The 18013-nt window shown below is 32.6% G+C and overlaps 1 protein-coding gene across 7 annotated transcripts; it reads right to left on the bottom strand.

Moving 5' to 3' along the window:
- Positions 1 to 6410: 6410 nt before the first annotated feature.
- LOC107876031 (phospholipase D alpha 1) lies at positions 6411 to 11706 on the bottom strand. Of its 7 annotated transcripts, none has more exons than XM_016723004.2 (4): positions 11419 to 11706; positions 10258 to 10357; positions 7410 to 9309; positions 6411 to 7071 (listed from the first exon to the last, which is right to left on the bottom strand). In XM_016723004.2, the coding sequence occupies exons 2-4, from the start codon at positions 10348 to 10350 to the stop codon at positions 6638 to 6640; spliced, it is 2427 nt and encodes an 808-aa protein (XP_016578490.2). In that variant the 5' UTR covers positions 10351 to 10357; positions 11419 to 11706; the 3' UTR covers positions 6411 to 6637. The 7 variants fall into 7 exon arrangements, with proteins under 7 accessions (XP_016578490.2, XP_016578489.2, XP_047269750.1 ...); XM_016723003.2 differs by lacking the exon at positions 11419 to 11706 and adding an exon at positions 11139 to 11416; XM_047413794.1 differs by lacking the exon at positions 11419 to 11706 and adding an exon at positions 11288 to 11409.
- Positions 11707 to 18013: the final 6307 nt, after the last annotated feature.

Raw genomic sequence — 18013 nt, 5'->3', positions numbered from 1 at the left:
GACAGAAATTATTTTCATCAAAATTGAAGTTTTGTGATCACTATTGTATTATTTTGTTGTAGTTTACAGGTCGTAGATGAATTTAGGCCGGCTTTGAGAAATTTTTTAGGTAAATATTAGGTTTAGTTGTATTGTTTTGATATTTCTGTTTTGAGAATTTTTTTATGTGTAAAGTTTAGTTTTAGTTGTATTATTTTGATATCTCTATTATCGTATTATTTTGCTATAGTTTACAGGTGATAGATGAGTGTCGGAGGACTTTGAGAAAATTTTGTTTAAAGGTTAGATTTAATTGTATTGTTGTGATGTCTCTGTCATCGTATTATTTTGTTGCAGTTTATAGGTGGTAGATGATTTTTGATCGGCTTTGAGAATTTTTTTTGGTAAAGATTAGGTTTAATTAAATAAATTCTCAATCTCTACATATTCAAAAAATGTTGAATTTAATTATTATATTCATCTTTATTAACGTTTAAACTCATTAAAGTGAGTTACACGCACGAGACGCATGCACCTAAACTTGTATTCTAATACATCACAACGGCATCTTTAATTTTTTGCCAAAAAAAAAAAAAAAAGTTATAAGAAATTTTATTATGTTGCTCAAAAATGATTGTATTTTTGGATGATGCATACTCTTTCTGAGAGGAAGTTACATATTAGGTTGCATACATGTATTTCCTTATTTTCTTAAAGTAATTGATTTGGTGGTGTAATACTAGAATATGATCAATCAAATTTGTGTCTGAAGTGTATTCAAAAAAGAATAAGATACAGGATAAATAAAAAAATTCGATAAAAATGAAGTGATGAAAAACTGTTTTATTAGTTTGATTTGATTTCAATATTTAAAAACCTTACTTAATTAATGTGATTTTTAAAAGAAAAGTTGATCTCAGTCGAATTATAAACATTCATATCCACCACGAAAAAATAAAATTAAGTTGTCTTATGGGATCTTTCTTTTTTTTTTCTTTTTTTTTTTTCGGTTGGTTAAGCAGAAGCTTTTGAACTTTTTAGATGCAGAATTACTTCCTTGTTCATTTTATTAAAAAAAAAGTGTTTGATTGAATATAAAATTTAAAAAAAATTTAAAATTTCTTGTCTTGTACTGCAATTATATTTTTGTTATACAATCGTGCAGTTAAAGCTAAATGAGAATTTTAAAGTTAACTTATTTTAAATATAAAAAGACGTTGATTTTATTGTTAAAAAAAAATAAAAGTAGAAAGTGTCACGTAAAATAAAAGATAAAATATTAATGTAAATGATGTTGTGAGTTCAAGAATTAATACTTTCTTTGGTCCATTTTGATTGTTATTTTTGTTTCGTATACGTTCTTTAGGAAAATATAGTACTAAAATATTGATTTAATTAATTATTTTTATTTATATTTTAATTTTTATTCAATACTATTTTTCCTTTTTGGTCAATTGTTTATAATAATGATGACAAGTAAAATAAACGAAATGGAATAATCAATTTAAGAATAAACAATAATTAAACATTTTTCAAACATTACCCCCATACACATGCTTAAATATTGAAATAGTAACATAATATATAATTATGTTTCATCTCCAAACATAATCATAATTATGGATCCTAGAGTGAACTCCACTTACCTGTGTCTAACCCCTAAGTGTAGAAATGCCACCACCCTAAAAAACTTCAAACTTATTGGTTTGTGCAACACTCAGTATAAGATTATTACCAAAATCATTGCCACTAAGATCACGCCCTTGCTAGCAAATATCATTGGCCCTACTCAAGTCAATTTCTTGGCAGGAAGAAGAGCCTCTGACAATGCCATCATTGTCCAAGAACATGTTAGTCATCTCTCAAAAATGAAGGGCAAGAAGACTAACATGATTCTGAAAATTGATTTAGAGAAAACCTTTGACACGATTGAATGGTCCTTTATTAGACAGGCCCTCCTATACTTCAAATTTCCCACTAACCTCACCAATCTCATCCTCTATTGTATCACAACTTCCTCCATCTTCATTCTGGTTAATGAGGGGAAAACTTCCCCTTTTAACCCCTCTAGAGGCATTAGACAGGGGGATCCTATGTCACCCTACTTTTTCATTTTGTGCATGAAACTTCTTTCCAGAAAAATAAATAATGAGGTTGACACTCTGAATTGGATTCCCTTATCCATCTCTAGAATCGGGCCCTCCATCTCTCACCTTTTCTTTGCTGACAGCCTTACTCTGTTTGTCAAGGCAGACTCTCAAAGCTGTCACACCATTAACAGAATTCTCCATAATTTCAGCTCCCATTCAGGCCAAAGAGTTAACTATAGTAAATTCAAGGTTGTCTTCTCCAAGAACTGTTCCCAAGATACCCAGGATAACATATTGTCTCTCCTAGGCATCCAATCTTCTACCAGCTTTGGTAAATATTTTGGCTTTCCCATCTTCTACAAGAAGCCTGTTAGGTCTGATTTTCAATTCCTCATTGACAACTTCAAGAGCAAGCTTGCAGGCTGGAAGACAAAATTTCTTAACATGTCTGGTCGGATCACCCTTGCTAAATCCTCCCTTGCCAGCATCCCTAACCACATTATGCAGTACATCCATTTCCCTACTTCCCTGCATAAAATTATTAACAGAACCCAAAGAAACTTTATTTGGGGAACCACTGAGCTGAGGAAAAAAATTTACCTTATTAAGTGGGACACCATCACTCTTACCAAAAATGAAGGGGGGCTGGGTATGCATAAGGGTGATATTAAGAATGCTGCCCTCTTCTGTGGGCTGAGTTGGACAATGTATTTCATCCCTAACACCTTATAGGCTAGTACCCTCATTGCTAAGTATGGTAACAGGGGAAAAAACCTTTACAATGTTTCTAGGACTTGGTGCAACATTATCAAGAGTTGAAATATGTGCAGGAATGCTCTACATTGGGCAATTAAAGATGGTACCAAAATGGATGCCTGGAGAGGATGTCTCCCTTAGCCACCATTATCCATGGTCCCAATACCAACCCTTCCAACCTTGTTCTGGTTAAAGATGTTTGGAAGGAGCGAAGATGGGATTTCCTCACTTTACCCTTCGACATCCCTCCTAACATTGTTAACTCTCTCAAAAATTCTTCCATCCCCAGCTCCCACCTTACCAGGGACACCCCCATATGGGTGATGAGGGGTAATGGAACCTTCTCTTGTAAGAGTGCCTACCTACACATTGCCAATAAAAATAAAATCCCTCAAGCACCTAACAACTCTTTTAATTGGATCTGGAACCTGAACATTCCCAATAAAATCAAAACCTTTATGTGGGTCATGCAGTATAACTCTCTCCCTACAAATTCTAACCTTTACAATAGGGGCATCAATATCAACCCCTCTTGCCATAAGTGCAACAGCACCCAGGAAGACCAATCCCATATCTTCTTTTCTTGCACCATCGCCAAATCCCTATGGGCTCAACTTATTCAAAAGTACAAAGGTAACATTGAGCTCCACCCCAATATGTTTGACCCCAACAATTGGCATAACACTTGGGAAAGACTTAACAACTTCTACTTTGACACCATCACTCCTTAGAATATCTTGTTACCCTTCTGTCTTTGGCATCTTTGAAAGGTTTGGGATGCCGACTCTTTCCAAAATGCCAAGTCCCAACCTTGTTTCAGCATTTCTCATGCTGAGTCTATAGAATACCACCTCTTGGGAAATGATAAAGCAAACCACCCCAACACTGCCATCAATCTAAGATGGCTCCCCCCTCACTCCAACACTTTCAAACTCAACACTGATGGATCTTGTGTTGGGAATCCAAGAAAAGGGGGAATTGGAGGTGTCATCCGGAATAGCAAAGGTGATTGGGTTATGGGCTTTAGCAAAAGCTTCACCCATGTAACCAACAACTTCATGGAGCTAATGGCCTTAAGAGAAGGCCTAACTTTAGCTCTTCATCATAACATCAATCCTTTAACTATAGAGGTAGACTCAATGGAAGTTTTAAATATGCTTCATCATGGCAACCCTCTCTATGATTCAATTGTTAATGCTTGCAAATCTTTACTAGAGAGCTTGGAGAATCCTCCAGTCCAACACATCTATAGGGAGCAGAACAGGGTAGCGGACATGCTGGCTAAGCAGGGATCGGAAAAGGACCTTTTTGACAGACTACATGTCTATACGACTCCGCCAGCTAGTGTAGACATAGTTTTTTGAAAAGACTTAGAAGGGAAAACTCTCTCCCGTTCTGTAAATGCTCAACATGCAGTGAACCAAAGCAGCTTTATTTTTGCGCCTGGATAGGCACCTGTATAAACTCTTTTAATTATCAATGCATCTTTCTTAACTTACCAAAAAAAAAAAAGAAACTTCATAGACTATTTTCTTTTCTAACATCAACTGATTAATGTCTAAATGCCAATAAAACGTTCCTTTTATATTTGTGTGCCATCTTTCTATGTACAATTGAATTTAACGATATGGAGGTCACAAGTTCAAGTCGTGTAAATAGCATTTTATAGAAGTATAAAGTAAGATTACGTACGATCCTAATTTAGTCATAAGAACCCGCCCGTAAACAAAATACTAAACAAAACAAAGAAGCAGGGGTGTATCTAGGTGGGGATCATTGGGTTCACGTGAATCCATGCTTCCCTCAGTAGATCATATATAATAGATCATATTTTACAAAATATTTAAATATAAATATATGAATTTCTGCTCGGAGTATTTTCATACTTTCTCCAACTCATTTAGTAGCCGTTTGGCCATAAAAAGTTTTTACTTTTTTCCGAAAAATTATTTCACTTTAGTAAAAAAAGTGAAAACTGTATATGTTTGACCATGAGAATTCCAAATTTAATTCCGAAATTGTATTTGGAAAAGTGAAAACAAGTTTTACTTATTTTCACTTTTTTCACTCATACTTCTCTCACAAAATTTCAAAAACAACTTTAAATTTATATTCATGGTCAAACACAACTCCAACTTCGACTCCAACTCCAACTCTGAAAAATTATAATTTTTATGGCCAAACCGGTAATTAATGCGTCACCTTTTTTTTTTTGGTTCGTCCTCAAAAAATGTCAATTTTTTTTATTTAATATTATTTAAAGACACAATTTCACTTTATATTTATTGATTTCACTTAATTAAAGATAACAGTAGTATAATTTTTAAAGAATAATTTGGTAAATATCATCTATTCTTTTTTTATTTTTTAAACTTTGTATCTGATTAAAATATATTACATAAAATGAGTGAAGAAAATAATATTATACTCATCCCCTTAAAATCGTGAATAGGAAGAATAATTATTATGAAGTGAGACATCAAAAGAGGTTGCTGGAAAATATGGCAGTCAAAGCTAAGGAAAGGCTTTTAATTTATTTTTATTACTAATAAAACTTATGTTCATTATTGGAAAGCGCTTAGATGGGTTACACTTGGAATAAGAAACGCTAAAAGACAATACACCTAAGCGCTTAGGTGTAGAGAATGATGCACCAAAGTAGAAAAGGATTATATATATTCCCACACATATAAATGGAGAAAAGTAGACATCCACATAGTACTCTGTCCACGTGGCTTGACACTTTTTCTCCTTTTGTTATTTATGCGAAAGAGAATGGACAATTTTCTTTTATTCTGAAAAGTTTAATTTTTACAATTGTTTGACCACTTTGGTGATGATCGTGTTGGTTGAACAAAAGATATTTCAAATAGGAGGTTGTTTGATATCATTTGGATGTGCTTCCTGATCGAATTCATCACACAGAACAGAACGTGCCTAATACGATTTGCCTAATTCAGCCTCTATTATACTAGAGTGAAATTTATCCTGAAATCACCAGAAAAGTCACAAAAAAAAATAAAATATACTTTTTATAAAGAATTAGCGACATGATTGATTGCGAAACGAAACTAACTTATATTTGTTAGACTACATGCATAAACTAGTGTGAATCCAGTCAAATAAGTCTCAATCATCAAACAAGAAGAGAGTAGGTAAGGGAATATGCCATGATTGATTGCATTAGCCATTCTAGAAGGGACAATCTAAAGTAGTGTTTTGTAGCAATAACGATAATTGTGAAAACAACGTTAACAATTCCACCATTTGGTCCGATCCCAATTAACTCATTTCAACTTCCCCACTTTTGACCCACACTATTGAATTTCTTTTCACCAACTTCTGTTGATAGCGATTACAAGTGGGACTAGTAAGTATCAAATCGACCAAATGACAAATCTAGATCATGTCGCACGAACAACCCCACCAAGTCGAAAAGGGAGGAACAAATCAGATCATGTGAGTACTAAAGGTAGCGCGACAATCCTTTTGGATCGAACTTTAGTCTAGGCGATCAGTGATTTCATACTTTGATTTGTGCATGAAATTTTTGGAGATGAAGTTGATATATAAAGACTCAAGAAGGAAAGTATTAAAGGGTTAATTTTCCAGTGATTGCAATCCTTGCAAAAAGTCACATGTAAAATGTATAGAGCGAACTGCAACAAAGACTATAGTCAATAAAAAGCACCTCATACAAACCTCCAACAGAATGCCCAAACAGAAAACTGAAAGAACAAGTACTATTCCACAACAAACTGCACCTTTCAAGTAGCTTACCTCTTCGCCAAGTTAACACGGGAATTATCCACTTATGTAGTGAGGTTAGCAGGAAGGTAGTCAGATTTAGTACCAAGAACTCGAGCCTTTGTATCGGGGAAAAACTCATGACCCGGTAGCTCCGTGATATCCCCTTCGCTAGCCACACCAATGGGGTAACGGAGCAAGTGACCAGGCAGGTCTCTTTCTAAGCTCTCACTAGAATACAGATCCCAGTATTTATCAGCTATTTGATTCACCTTCCTCACACATTCCTCACTTTCTGGATGTTGAAAGGTCTCGTCGAGCATACCAAGGTGCTCGTACCACAATGCCATTCTGAAACCATGAACTTGACCCCTAGCTGGTTGACTGGTGGCCAAATGATAAGGCTGGTAGGCTCCCATGGCTATTTCCGAATCTCTAGCACCATCCATAGATCTCTGGTTTATGTTGGCCGATCCAACTATGATGTACTCGTCATCCACTGTTCAGAAATGAAGTTAGTTATGAGCTAGTATAACATTTATGCAGCGCTACACACGAAAATGTGTTGACATAAACCTTCAAAGCAACCTGTGACCATTTTCACTTGGAATGGGCCGACACATTTTCAACACATACAGAACCTTCCTTACCTTATATTCAATTCATAGACTCTCAAAAGTACATCAATTAACAGATTAAAAAAAGTTGAAGGATTACCAACTTTGATTCCTTCAGTTTTAAAAACCGTTTAATTCCTGACATATTCTAGACCTCTAGATTTCACCTTATCAGAAAGCCAATAATAAGATAGAACTATAATTATAAACCAGTACTTACCAATCATCATCTTGGAGTGGACATATATCATGAAGCGTCGAGCCTCCTGAGCTCGAGCGTAATCAGAATCTGGCTCTGGGCTCTCAGAAGGTTCATATTCTCCACTCTTCTTCACCTCTCGGTTGCCGATGCAGAAAAATGTCAAATAATTCCTGGGATCTTCTTCAATACCTTTAGCAGTCAGTGCTTGAACAATGTGCTTATACATCATCTCCATTGTCCTCCTCTGCCAGTCCAATATTGCTTGTACTGATGCGCTCTCGGGAATTCCTTCTGGCCACATTGGGACCACCACATAAACAGTAAACCTTTCCCCAGCTTCAATCTTACTGGCAATCTTCAGTACAAGTTCCTTCGGAATAACATGCAAAGCACCTATATCCTCTACCTTGATATCATCACACTGCCAGTCAGCGCAGCTTCCAAGAAAATACTGATTTTCAATGTAAATAAAATTTTTTGCTCGGCGAATAGCATGAATATAAGCATCTTGGATGCTTCTATCAATTACGTTATCCTTCCCACTGACAAGTCCAGCTTTTGCTGCATCTTCAGGTGTGTCGGGAAACCCAAAAGCAGCCCCTCCATCAATTGATCGGAATAACTGAACATTCCATGTTTCATGATCATCAGGGTACATCACCGGAGATGGTGGAATTATAATATCATCAAGCTCTCTAAAGTTGACAAGAATATCCTTTCCACCCTGCTTTCTCCATCTCTGCTCAAAATTAAACAGAACATCCCAAGCAATTGGGCCTTCAAGCCGAGAGTGAATGTCATGCCAGGGCTCTCTTGGTCCACCTTTGGTAATTGCGCCATCCGGAAAATTAGGTTGGTGGAAATCATCATGGTGGGCAGTGTCCAGTGTCCTAAAAAGCGAATGGAAAGGTGTATCGTATCTCCCATCGCAAAGATCAATACCTCCCACAAAACTCAGAATTCTCCGCTTTTCCGACTCCCCGCTGGGCAGTGCACTGTCCACCACTACGATTTTCTGGTGATGGGTATACATGGTAGAGACTTTCATATCCTGAATAATGCTTCCACCATTATCAGGATTCCGAGGACAGAGGACACAGTGTACATCTGTACCTTGAAAGTACTGTTCAGTTTCTTGGTCATGAGTGCACATCAGACCATCCTTCTTCAGCAAACCCACGGACGTCCTATCATCCCAAACAAGCATAAGAACTTTAACACCTTCACTTGCCTTATTCTTGAGCAGCTCCCCCAACGTGATGTCTCCTCCAGGTTTTTGCCTCCTCGAGTCCCTTACCAAGGTTATTTCAGTATATACTGACCAGCCAGTAATGTAAATCAAGTGCTTTGCATTAGTAATAGCATCAAAGACATCTTCCCAACATCTGTGGGGCTCATAGTACTTCCCGCCAGAGAGGGGGATTTTAGGAATGAAATTGTCTGGCACATGAGCATCTTGATACAAGGAAATTCGACATCCTGCTCTCTGTGCAAAGAAAGTGTAAGGGACACCAGGATATCTAGAGCTTCGAATTCCACGTCCCCAGTTACGATCTCGACCGACGTCAAAAAACTGTAGCTTAACATGGATTTTAGAACCTTCGGCTGTAGGATTCATTTCTTTATCCATTATTTCAACCCACTTTTCAATCTCCTCCCCTTCCAAAAGTTCTTCAACCGGAACATAAGCTCTTCCGATTAAGGATGCACCAAAGGGATTATCATCTTTGACGGTGAATATAACATTTGAAGCCATATGTGCACAGTAAATGTGAAAGGACTCATACCACCTTGGATTGTTTGGTTCATTTTTAATCGTTCTGGTTCTCCCAACCCTAGCCTTTTCCAAATCAACAGTAGCATAAATTTCTGGAGTTCCTTTTCCAACACCAATTGTGTCCTCAACGTGCTGCTTTATCTGAAATATGAGTTTTCAAAATCAAATTTGTCATAAAAGGGGCAATCATTTCCTCCTAAAGGACCCTATTCTAAGTACATTTCAACATCTAAGTACATTTAACAGAAAGTCGGCTATGTTCTAGTAGCAATTTATACAAATCATATCCAGAGATCAGAGAATTACCGAGATTTATCAACAAAAGATCATTTGATGTTACTACCGGAAAGGATTCAGAATTCCATATTTTTAGTTGGAAATGTGAGGTGCACTAAATACTGCACTGCCCAACATTGAACTTGGGGTGTATGGCCCCATCCTTCTTCTCTGGTTCCACTTAAATAACAGTTTTTATAATGTCAGATTCTGGTAAAACAGAATCACTTGTCTAACAGGAGAATATGTCAGGTAAGTTAGCACAAGAGACCTACAACATGTATTACAGCGTAAAATAAAATCTAAAAGTACATAGGGCATAGGTAAATTTCTCCATCAGCTTTAACCTTTGGTTTTTTCATATGAACGAACTACAGGATTCTGTTTCATGAAACTATGCTTGCTCATACGCTACAATCTATGCTTGTGCTGCTGTTGAATTTCAGGGATTAAAGGAATTAGATCATCACAAAGTATAGATTCCATATGTTGATGCTTGAAAGATTAAAAGATGGATGTAACCAATAATTACCTTATACTAGCCTATTTAACCTCAGGAAATAGCCAAAACCTTATCATTAACTTAATCATGGATTTGTTTACATTATCCTACTAATTGTGGTGCAAGTCCGTGCCAAGTCAAAATCGGATAAACAAATTGAAATTGAGGGAGTACTAATTTGGGAACAACTGATCCAATCTTCCATACTAACGTACTCAATTCAGGCAAAGCATAAGGGAAAAAACTGCAATTGATTGCGACAGGCCTTACAATCCAAGTCAATCAAGAACATAGATCATAAGTATACCAACCTTGCTAAAGAAGTTCCCACCCTCCTGAGATTGCAGATTATCGACCTCGTAGATCGTGACATGGAGAGTTCCATGAAGCTGAATCTGAGCCATTTTTCACCTGCTTATTCAAAGATTAAAAGAAAAAACCACATTACACCCTCAATCATATAGTTCAGAGCAAAACATTATAACCACAAAAAGTACTAAAACAAAGTCATTACTCCAAAAGCAAAACAAAGTTTAACCTAAAAACCAAACAATCAACTGTGTCTGGATCCCAAATTAGTTGGGGTCAGCAATATCAATTCTCTCAACTGAAAGAGAAAAATAAATAAATGATACACATACACCAGAAAAGATCAAACAATTGCCAAAACTAAAGTCAGAAAAATCAAGCTGAATTTGAGTCATTTTTCACCTGCTTATCCAAAGATCAAAAAACCACAATCATACAGTTCACAGCAAAACATTAAACACACTAAAGATACTTAAAACACAGAGACATTACTCCAAAAGCAAACCAAAGTTTAACACAAAAACAAACACAATCAACTATGTCTGGATCCAAATTAGTTGAGGTCAGCAATATGAATTTTCCCAACTCAAAAAGAACAACAAAGTTTAACACAAAAACCAAACAATCAACTATATCTGCATCCCAAATTAGTTGGGCTGTTGGGGTCAGCAATATCAACCCTCTCAACTCAAAAAGAAAAACAAAGTTGAACACACACACACACCAGAAAAAAAAAAATGAAAACTTTGCCAAAACTGCTGTCAGAAAAATCAAGAACAACAAAGTTGAACACAACACAAGAAAAGATCAAATCTTTACCAAAACTAAAGTGAGAAAAATCAAGAAAGTAAGACTAGAACAGTACAGAGATCTGAAACCTTACAACCACAGAGCTAAACTTAAAAGTGTCAATCAAAGAATATATGATACAATCTTGCTTGTGAGAGGAGTAAAAGGATTGTGATCCAAGAAAGTATATTTTATTTTATTTATAAAAGAGTTGGAACGGTAAGAGAACGAGGGGAGCAGCACCCTTTTTATTTAATACTAGTATATCCTAGATTTAAGGGACTGGACCAGATCTTTATGCTCTATATGCAAATATTCTACTCCAATTTACATCTGTCTTTACACTACTATAGTCTATACAGTTCAGTTCATACCTAGTGGAGATGGAAACCAGAAAATTGTAATGGTCAATTGATGATCATCAATTGGAAAACAGAAAATTGATGTAATAACAAATTGTTGGGGCATTTATTAATGTTTTAAAATAAGTGAATAGTTTATTTTTTTCAAAAACAATTAATTAATTTTTTAAAAGATATTACATGATTTAAAAAAAAAAAATTATGTTAAATTTATATCTTTAATATTTATTTTTTAATTTATACGTCAAAATTCAATAATTCAACTATACTACGTGCCTCTTCTTCTAGAACAAAAAAACTGAAATTTTGTCTGCAAAATTTTGTACTTAAAATGTAAGTGATTTTGACTGTTTACATACTACGTGTAATATGATCAGTTTGACAACTCCCATGATTTTCGCTAGTCATCACTTGTGTAATGGATATTTCCATAAATATCTATTTATAAAATAAAAATATACTTTTAAATATATCAAAACTTTAATGAAATTTATTATAACACATATGTATTTTATAGGATCCTATCACCCCGTAAAACTTTGCGAGGGTCCTAAATTCATTTTGTACTGTTATTTATTTGCGCTGAACTTTTTTGTTAAGCTAATAAAAAATATTTTTTATTAGCTTATCAATGTTATTAAATATATTATAAATAATTCCGAAGTCATAACATTCTGCAAAATTTAAAAGTGTTATAATAAATTTCATGAAAATTTAGATATATTAGAGACTATTTTCTCTATAAATATTCCCTCCCTCCAAAATAATTGATGTGTTTATATTGTTATTTTGATCTATTCCCTCCGTCTCATTCTACTCGTTTCAAATTTTTTAATTTGATTTCTCATGTTACTTGTTTTTTTCCATTCATCAAGATAAGACAATTTTTTTCCTCTTTTACCCTTGGTATTAATTATTTTTCTCTAAATAAAATATAAACATCATTTAATAGAGGAACTGTGATAAAATATTCATATTATTAATTATTTTTTTTAATCACTGTGTCAACAATTTGGGACGAGTAAATAAGTAGTATTTCAAGTATTGAAGAATTATAGTTTTTAGAATTTACTTTTATTTAGATAAGAAATTTTTTACATAATCAAAAAATTATATTAAATAAATATATTTAATGAAAAATAAGTTAGTAAATACTTACTAGTATTACTTTCTAAAAATGCTTCATTTGGATCAAAGAGAATACAAGTTATATGCACTATGTCTATGCCGGACCTTTTAACAATCAGTTCTCTTAGTAGGATTGATTGATAAGAATAATAAAAATATACAATCACATTTCAAATTACATGAATAGTGTATTATATTTATATGATTGTATATAAATTCTATTCTTTATACGCACGAAATAATTCACCGTATATGTTATTTCATCAATAGACCATTATTAAATAAAAAGTATCTACAATTATCAATCGAATGACGTATTGGTGAACTTTTTATATTCCATAAGTGGATAGAACGTCAAGTCTAATTGTATGTATAATTGAGTTTAAACTTTAAAGTGATTTAAGCAGAACAACACTGATTGTAACGTCTTTTCTTTTAGTTGTAATGTTTTTCCTTTTTCCTCTTGTTTTCATTGTAAAAACGTTGATTACTAAATTGAAGACTATTGGTTATCTCATTTTTCTTCATAATTAAAGACTATTAATTCATTTCCAGAAAAAGTCATCAAGGTAAAAAAATTAGGCCACGTGTAGTGCCTTAGTCTAAACTCAAAAGGTTTACGCGTTTTTGCCGTTTATATGTCAACTTTGCTCCAAAGTTCTTTTTGCTTATTACCATTAAAAAAAAGAAAAAAAAAGGAAGAAATAAAATTGACTTTTGATACACGGATTTAACACGTAGTATCTATTATATGGAAGAGGTGGTTTCGACCACCTCTTGCAATTACCAAAAAAAAAAAAAAAAAAATTAATTACTTTCATTTAATTATATATCATGTCTTAATATATAATAATTTCATTGTTTTATCATAATGATTTAAATAATTAATATATTTTATTAATTTATATTAATTAACTATAACTACATATTGAAAGTAAAAACTTTTTATTTATTTAATTGTCTATTATGTTCAAAACTAATTTATTACCACAAATCATAATAATTAATAACTTAAAATATTTAAAAGATATGTAGAAATTTTATTAACTGTTACCAAAAAAATCTCTATACTCCCACTTAATTACATATCATGCCCCAATATATAATAATTTTATTGTTTCATTATAATGATTTAAATATTTAATATATTCTATTAATTTATACTAATCAACTATAACTATATATTGGAAGTAAAAAAAAAATTATTTATTTAATTGACTATCATGTTCAAAACTAATTTGTTATCACAAATCACAATAATTAATAACTTAATATATTTAAAAGACATATAAAATTTTTATTGACTCTCATTATTTTAGCAATGCCACATAAATTGAGATAAAAGAAATAGTACTGTAAATCATAATAATTAACAACTTAAAATATTTCAAAGATATATAAAAATTTTAGCTGACTCTCAAAATTGTATCGAAGCCACATAAATTGGGACACAAGGAATAAATATATTATTTGATAACTCCGTAAAAATTATTATAAATCACAATAATTAACAAGTTAAAATACTTTTTTAAAAATAGATAAAAGTTCTATTCAATTCTCAAATTTTTTATCGGTGCAACATAAATCATAACAAAATAAAAAATTATCTTAATTAATTGCAACTAAATATTTAAAGTAAATCAATTTTATTATTTTAATCGACTTTTATATAAAAAATAATCTTTTTATTTATTTATTTTAGTAAATTTAAATTTAATGTTTTTTCCTTATATAGAAATACTAATATTTAAACTTAAATTTAAATTTTTATTGGAATTAAATTTGAATAAATAATTAATAGAAGATGGAATCACTGAAATCTTGTTTCGTCTTCACTAGGAACTCGAGTAGTAGTCGCTGATGAAGAAGAAGATAATGAAGCAAATTGGAATCCGCCCTCATCTGCGACGACGACCTCTGTGGTAATGTCAAATAAAAATAAACAAGCACATCCAAACTTTGAAAAAGCACACGAGGATAAAAAGCTAGACGCCGTTAGTGATATAAAATAATGCAATCCAATAAAAAAGAAGTTTTACTAGCTAAAGCACGAACAAGTAAAGCTGAACGTACCTACCGACGATTTGGTGCTACCTCAATTAGCTTAATTGAGCAACAACCTCAATTTGAGCAAGGATCAACATCAAATAATACTGAACAATATAATGACAACTCAACTATGACACAAACATCTACAAATTATGTCATGTTAAAATCTGTTCCAAAATGTAATTTTTGTCGGGCAAGAAAATTTGAATACGAACCACCTGCTTTTTGTTGTGGCAAAGGCGCTATCAAATTAATTTCTCATCGGCTTTCCACCGAATTAATGAGTCTTTATCTGGGAAATACTGAAGAATCAAAATACTTTCGAACTTATGTAAGAACATATAATAACATATTTGCATTTACATCTCTTGGGGTAGCTTATGATAAGGAATTATCACAAAAAAACAAAGGTATTTATACATTTTGAGTTCAAGTAAAAATGTCTCATTTTATAAATGACTTGATACCAAGTGATGAAAATTAAAAAAAATATGCAATTATACTACTTTGATAGTGAGAATGAGTTGAAAAATCGAATGACATGTTCAGACAAGTTAAATGAATATACTGTTAAAAAATTAATGGAAATATTAAATATTAATCCATACTCAATATTTTAAAAATCTTTAGTAAATATAATATTCCACAACTTTCTGATTTCTATATTGCATTTAAATCTGATGCTGGTTTAAATCAACGAACATACAATTTACCAACTACATCAGAGGTTGTAGGAATATGGGTAGATCAAGATGTCAACAATTATGTTTCTGCACCTCATATACGAATATATACAACAAGTGATAGGAGTCAATTGGTAAATTATTACTATGGTTGTTATGACCCATTGTAATATCCATTATTATTTCTTTACGGTCAAAATGATTGGCACTGTGGCATTGAAAAAATTAAACCTATAGCCAGTTCTACTACAACACAAATATATTGTGAACATGACCAATTACCTAGTGTGAATAATATGACTTCAATTGATGGATTTCTTAACTTAGAAAATGACATCCTGCGAAAAGGTAAACAAAAAAGAGATGTGGTTTATTATCATGAATATTATTGCTATAAGCTTCAAATAAGAGATGATGAAGATATAATATTGCACTCAAGTAGATTACTCCAACAATATATTGTAGATGAATGGATCAAAATTGAAACTCAGAGGCTTGATTTCGCTTCGTTCAATCAAGATTTATTTAGAACAGATGTGTTAGGAGGACTTTTTGATATATTACGCCGTGGTGAAAGAGAAGCTTCTCAAGTAGGAAAGCATAGAATAATTCCTCTTAGTTTCACAGGAGGTCCTAGAGATATGCGTCGACGATATATGGATGCTATGGCTTTAGTTCAATGTTTTGGAAGACTTGATATATTTCTAATCATGACTTGCGATCCTTCTTGGCCTGAAGTTGAACAAATTCTACTTCCAACGGATGAAGTTCAAAACAGACCTGATTTGATTTGCCAAATATTTTGAGCAAAATTAGAAGAATTAAAAAAGGATATATTAAGAAAACATATATTTGGTAAAGTTGCAACATTTATGTATACAATAGAATTTCAAAAACGAGGACTTCCTCATGCTCATTTTCTTATCATACTTGAGGAAAAATATAAATTATTGACACCAGAAGCGTATGATCGATTTGTTTGTGCAGAGCTACCTGACTCTAAACAAATCCAAATTTATTTGAACTTGTTACTCTACACATGATACATGGCCCTTGTGGGAAATTAAATCCAACACGTCTTTGTATGAAAAAGAAAGGTTCCTGTAAATTTAAATATCCAAAAGAATTTTCTGACCAAACATGTAAAGGCAAAAATTCATATTCAATTTATAGGCGACGAAATATAGAAAAATGTATAAAAATCGAAAACCACCTTCTTAATAATTCATGGGTTGTTCCTTACAATTCATTTTTATTATGTAAATTCAATTACCATATGAATGTAGAAATCTGTTCTGATATTAAAATTGTTAAATATATTTATAAATATATATGTAAAGGACATGATAAAATTACATTCCGTCTACATGATGATAACACAAATGTAGAAATAGATGAAATAAAAGAGTATCAATCAGTTAGATGGGTTTCCCCGCCTGAAGCTGCATGGCGCATATTTGGATTTCCCATTAGTGAAATGAATCCTTATGTCTATCATTTGCAGCTCCATCTTGATGGACAATAACTTATTTCTTTCAAAAGTACCGATAATATTAGCAAAGTTACAAATAATTCAATGATTCAGAAAATTATGTTAACTGAATTTTTTATGATGAATACAATACATAAAGAAGCTATGAATTTAAATTTGTTATATCGAGAGTTTCCTGAATATTTTGTATGATCAACAACATATAAAATTTGGACACGTCATCAACAAGGAAATGCAATTGACCGTATTGTGACATGTCATCCAACTGAAGGAGAAAGATATTATTTAAGATTACTTCTAATGAATGTAAGAGGACCTAAATCATATAAAGATTTGTTAACGGTAAGTGGTGAATTTTATAATATATTTAGAGAATCTGCAGAAAAACGAGGGCTATTACTAGGCGATAATAATTTAATAGAATGTATGTCAGAAGCATTTGGTTATCAAATGCCATCTAGCTTAAGACATTTGTTTGTTGTCCTACTAACATATTGTAATCCAAATAATCCCAAAGAATTGTGGAAAAAATTTAAAGCTGCAATGTCAGATGATTATAGTAAATATGCAAATCTATCTTCTCAAGAAATCTGTTATAAAATATTAAATAATATTAACGATATTCTTTACTCAATGGGTCATGATATTAATGAATTTCAACTTATATCGGAAAAAATAAAAACATCTACTATAGCCAAAGAAGCTAAAGATGTACATTTTGAAAGAAATATTAGCGTTAGTGATGAAGATTTATTATTGAAAAATAAATTAACAATGAACAACGAACAACTTACAATATAATCCTTGAAAGAGTGTTCTCAAATAAACTTGGGGCTTTCTTTATTGATGGTCCTGATGGAACTGGTAAAATTTTTTGACATCGTGCATTATTAGCTACTGTGAGACATAGAGGGTTTATAGCTTTGGCAACTGCAAGTTCTGATGTTGCAGCCTCGCTTCTTCCTGGAGGTCGCACTGCTCATTCTCGATTTAAACTGCCTATAAATATTGATGAAAATTTTAGTTGTAATATTAGCAAACAAAGTTCATTGGCATCTTTAATCCATGATGCAAAATTAATAGTTTAGGATGAAATCTCAATGGCAAATAAAAGATTGTAGAGTCCTTGGATTTGCTTCTTAAAGATCTTATGGAAAGAAAGATTCTCCTCGGTGGAAAAGTTGTTTTTAGTGGTGATTTCAGACAAACCCTATCTGTTGTTCGTAATGAAAAAAGAGAAGACTTTGTCCGTGAA

Source organism: Capsicum annuum, chromosome 6, assembly GCF_002878395.1.
Source record: "Capsicum annuum cultivar UCD-10X-F1 chromosome 6, UCD10Xv1.1, whole genome shotgun sequence".
NCBI classification, from domain to species: Eukaryota; Viridiplantae; Streptophyta; class Magnoliopsida; order Solanales; family Solanaceae; genus Capsicum; species Capsicum annuum.
This window is presented reverse-complemented; position numbering and strand designations above follow the sequence as displayed.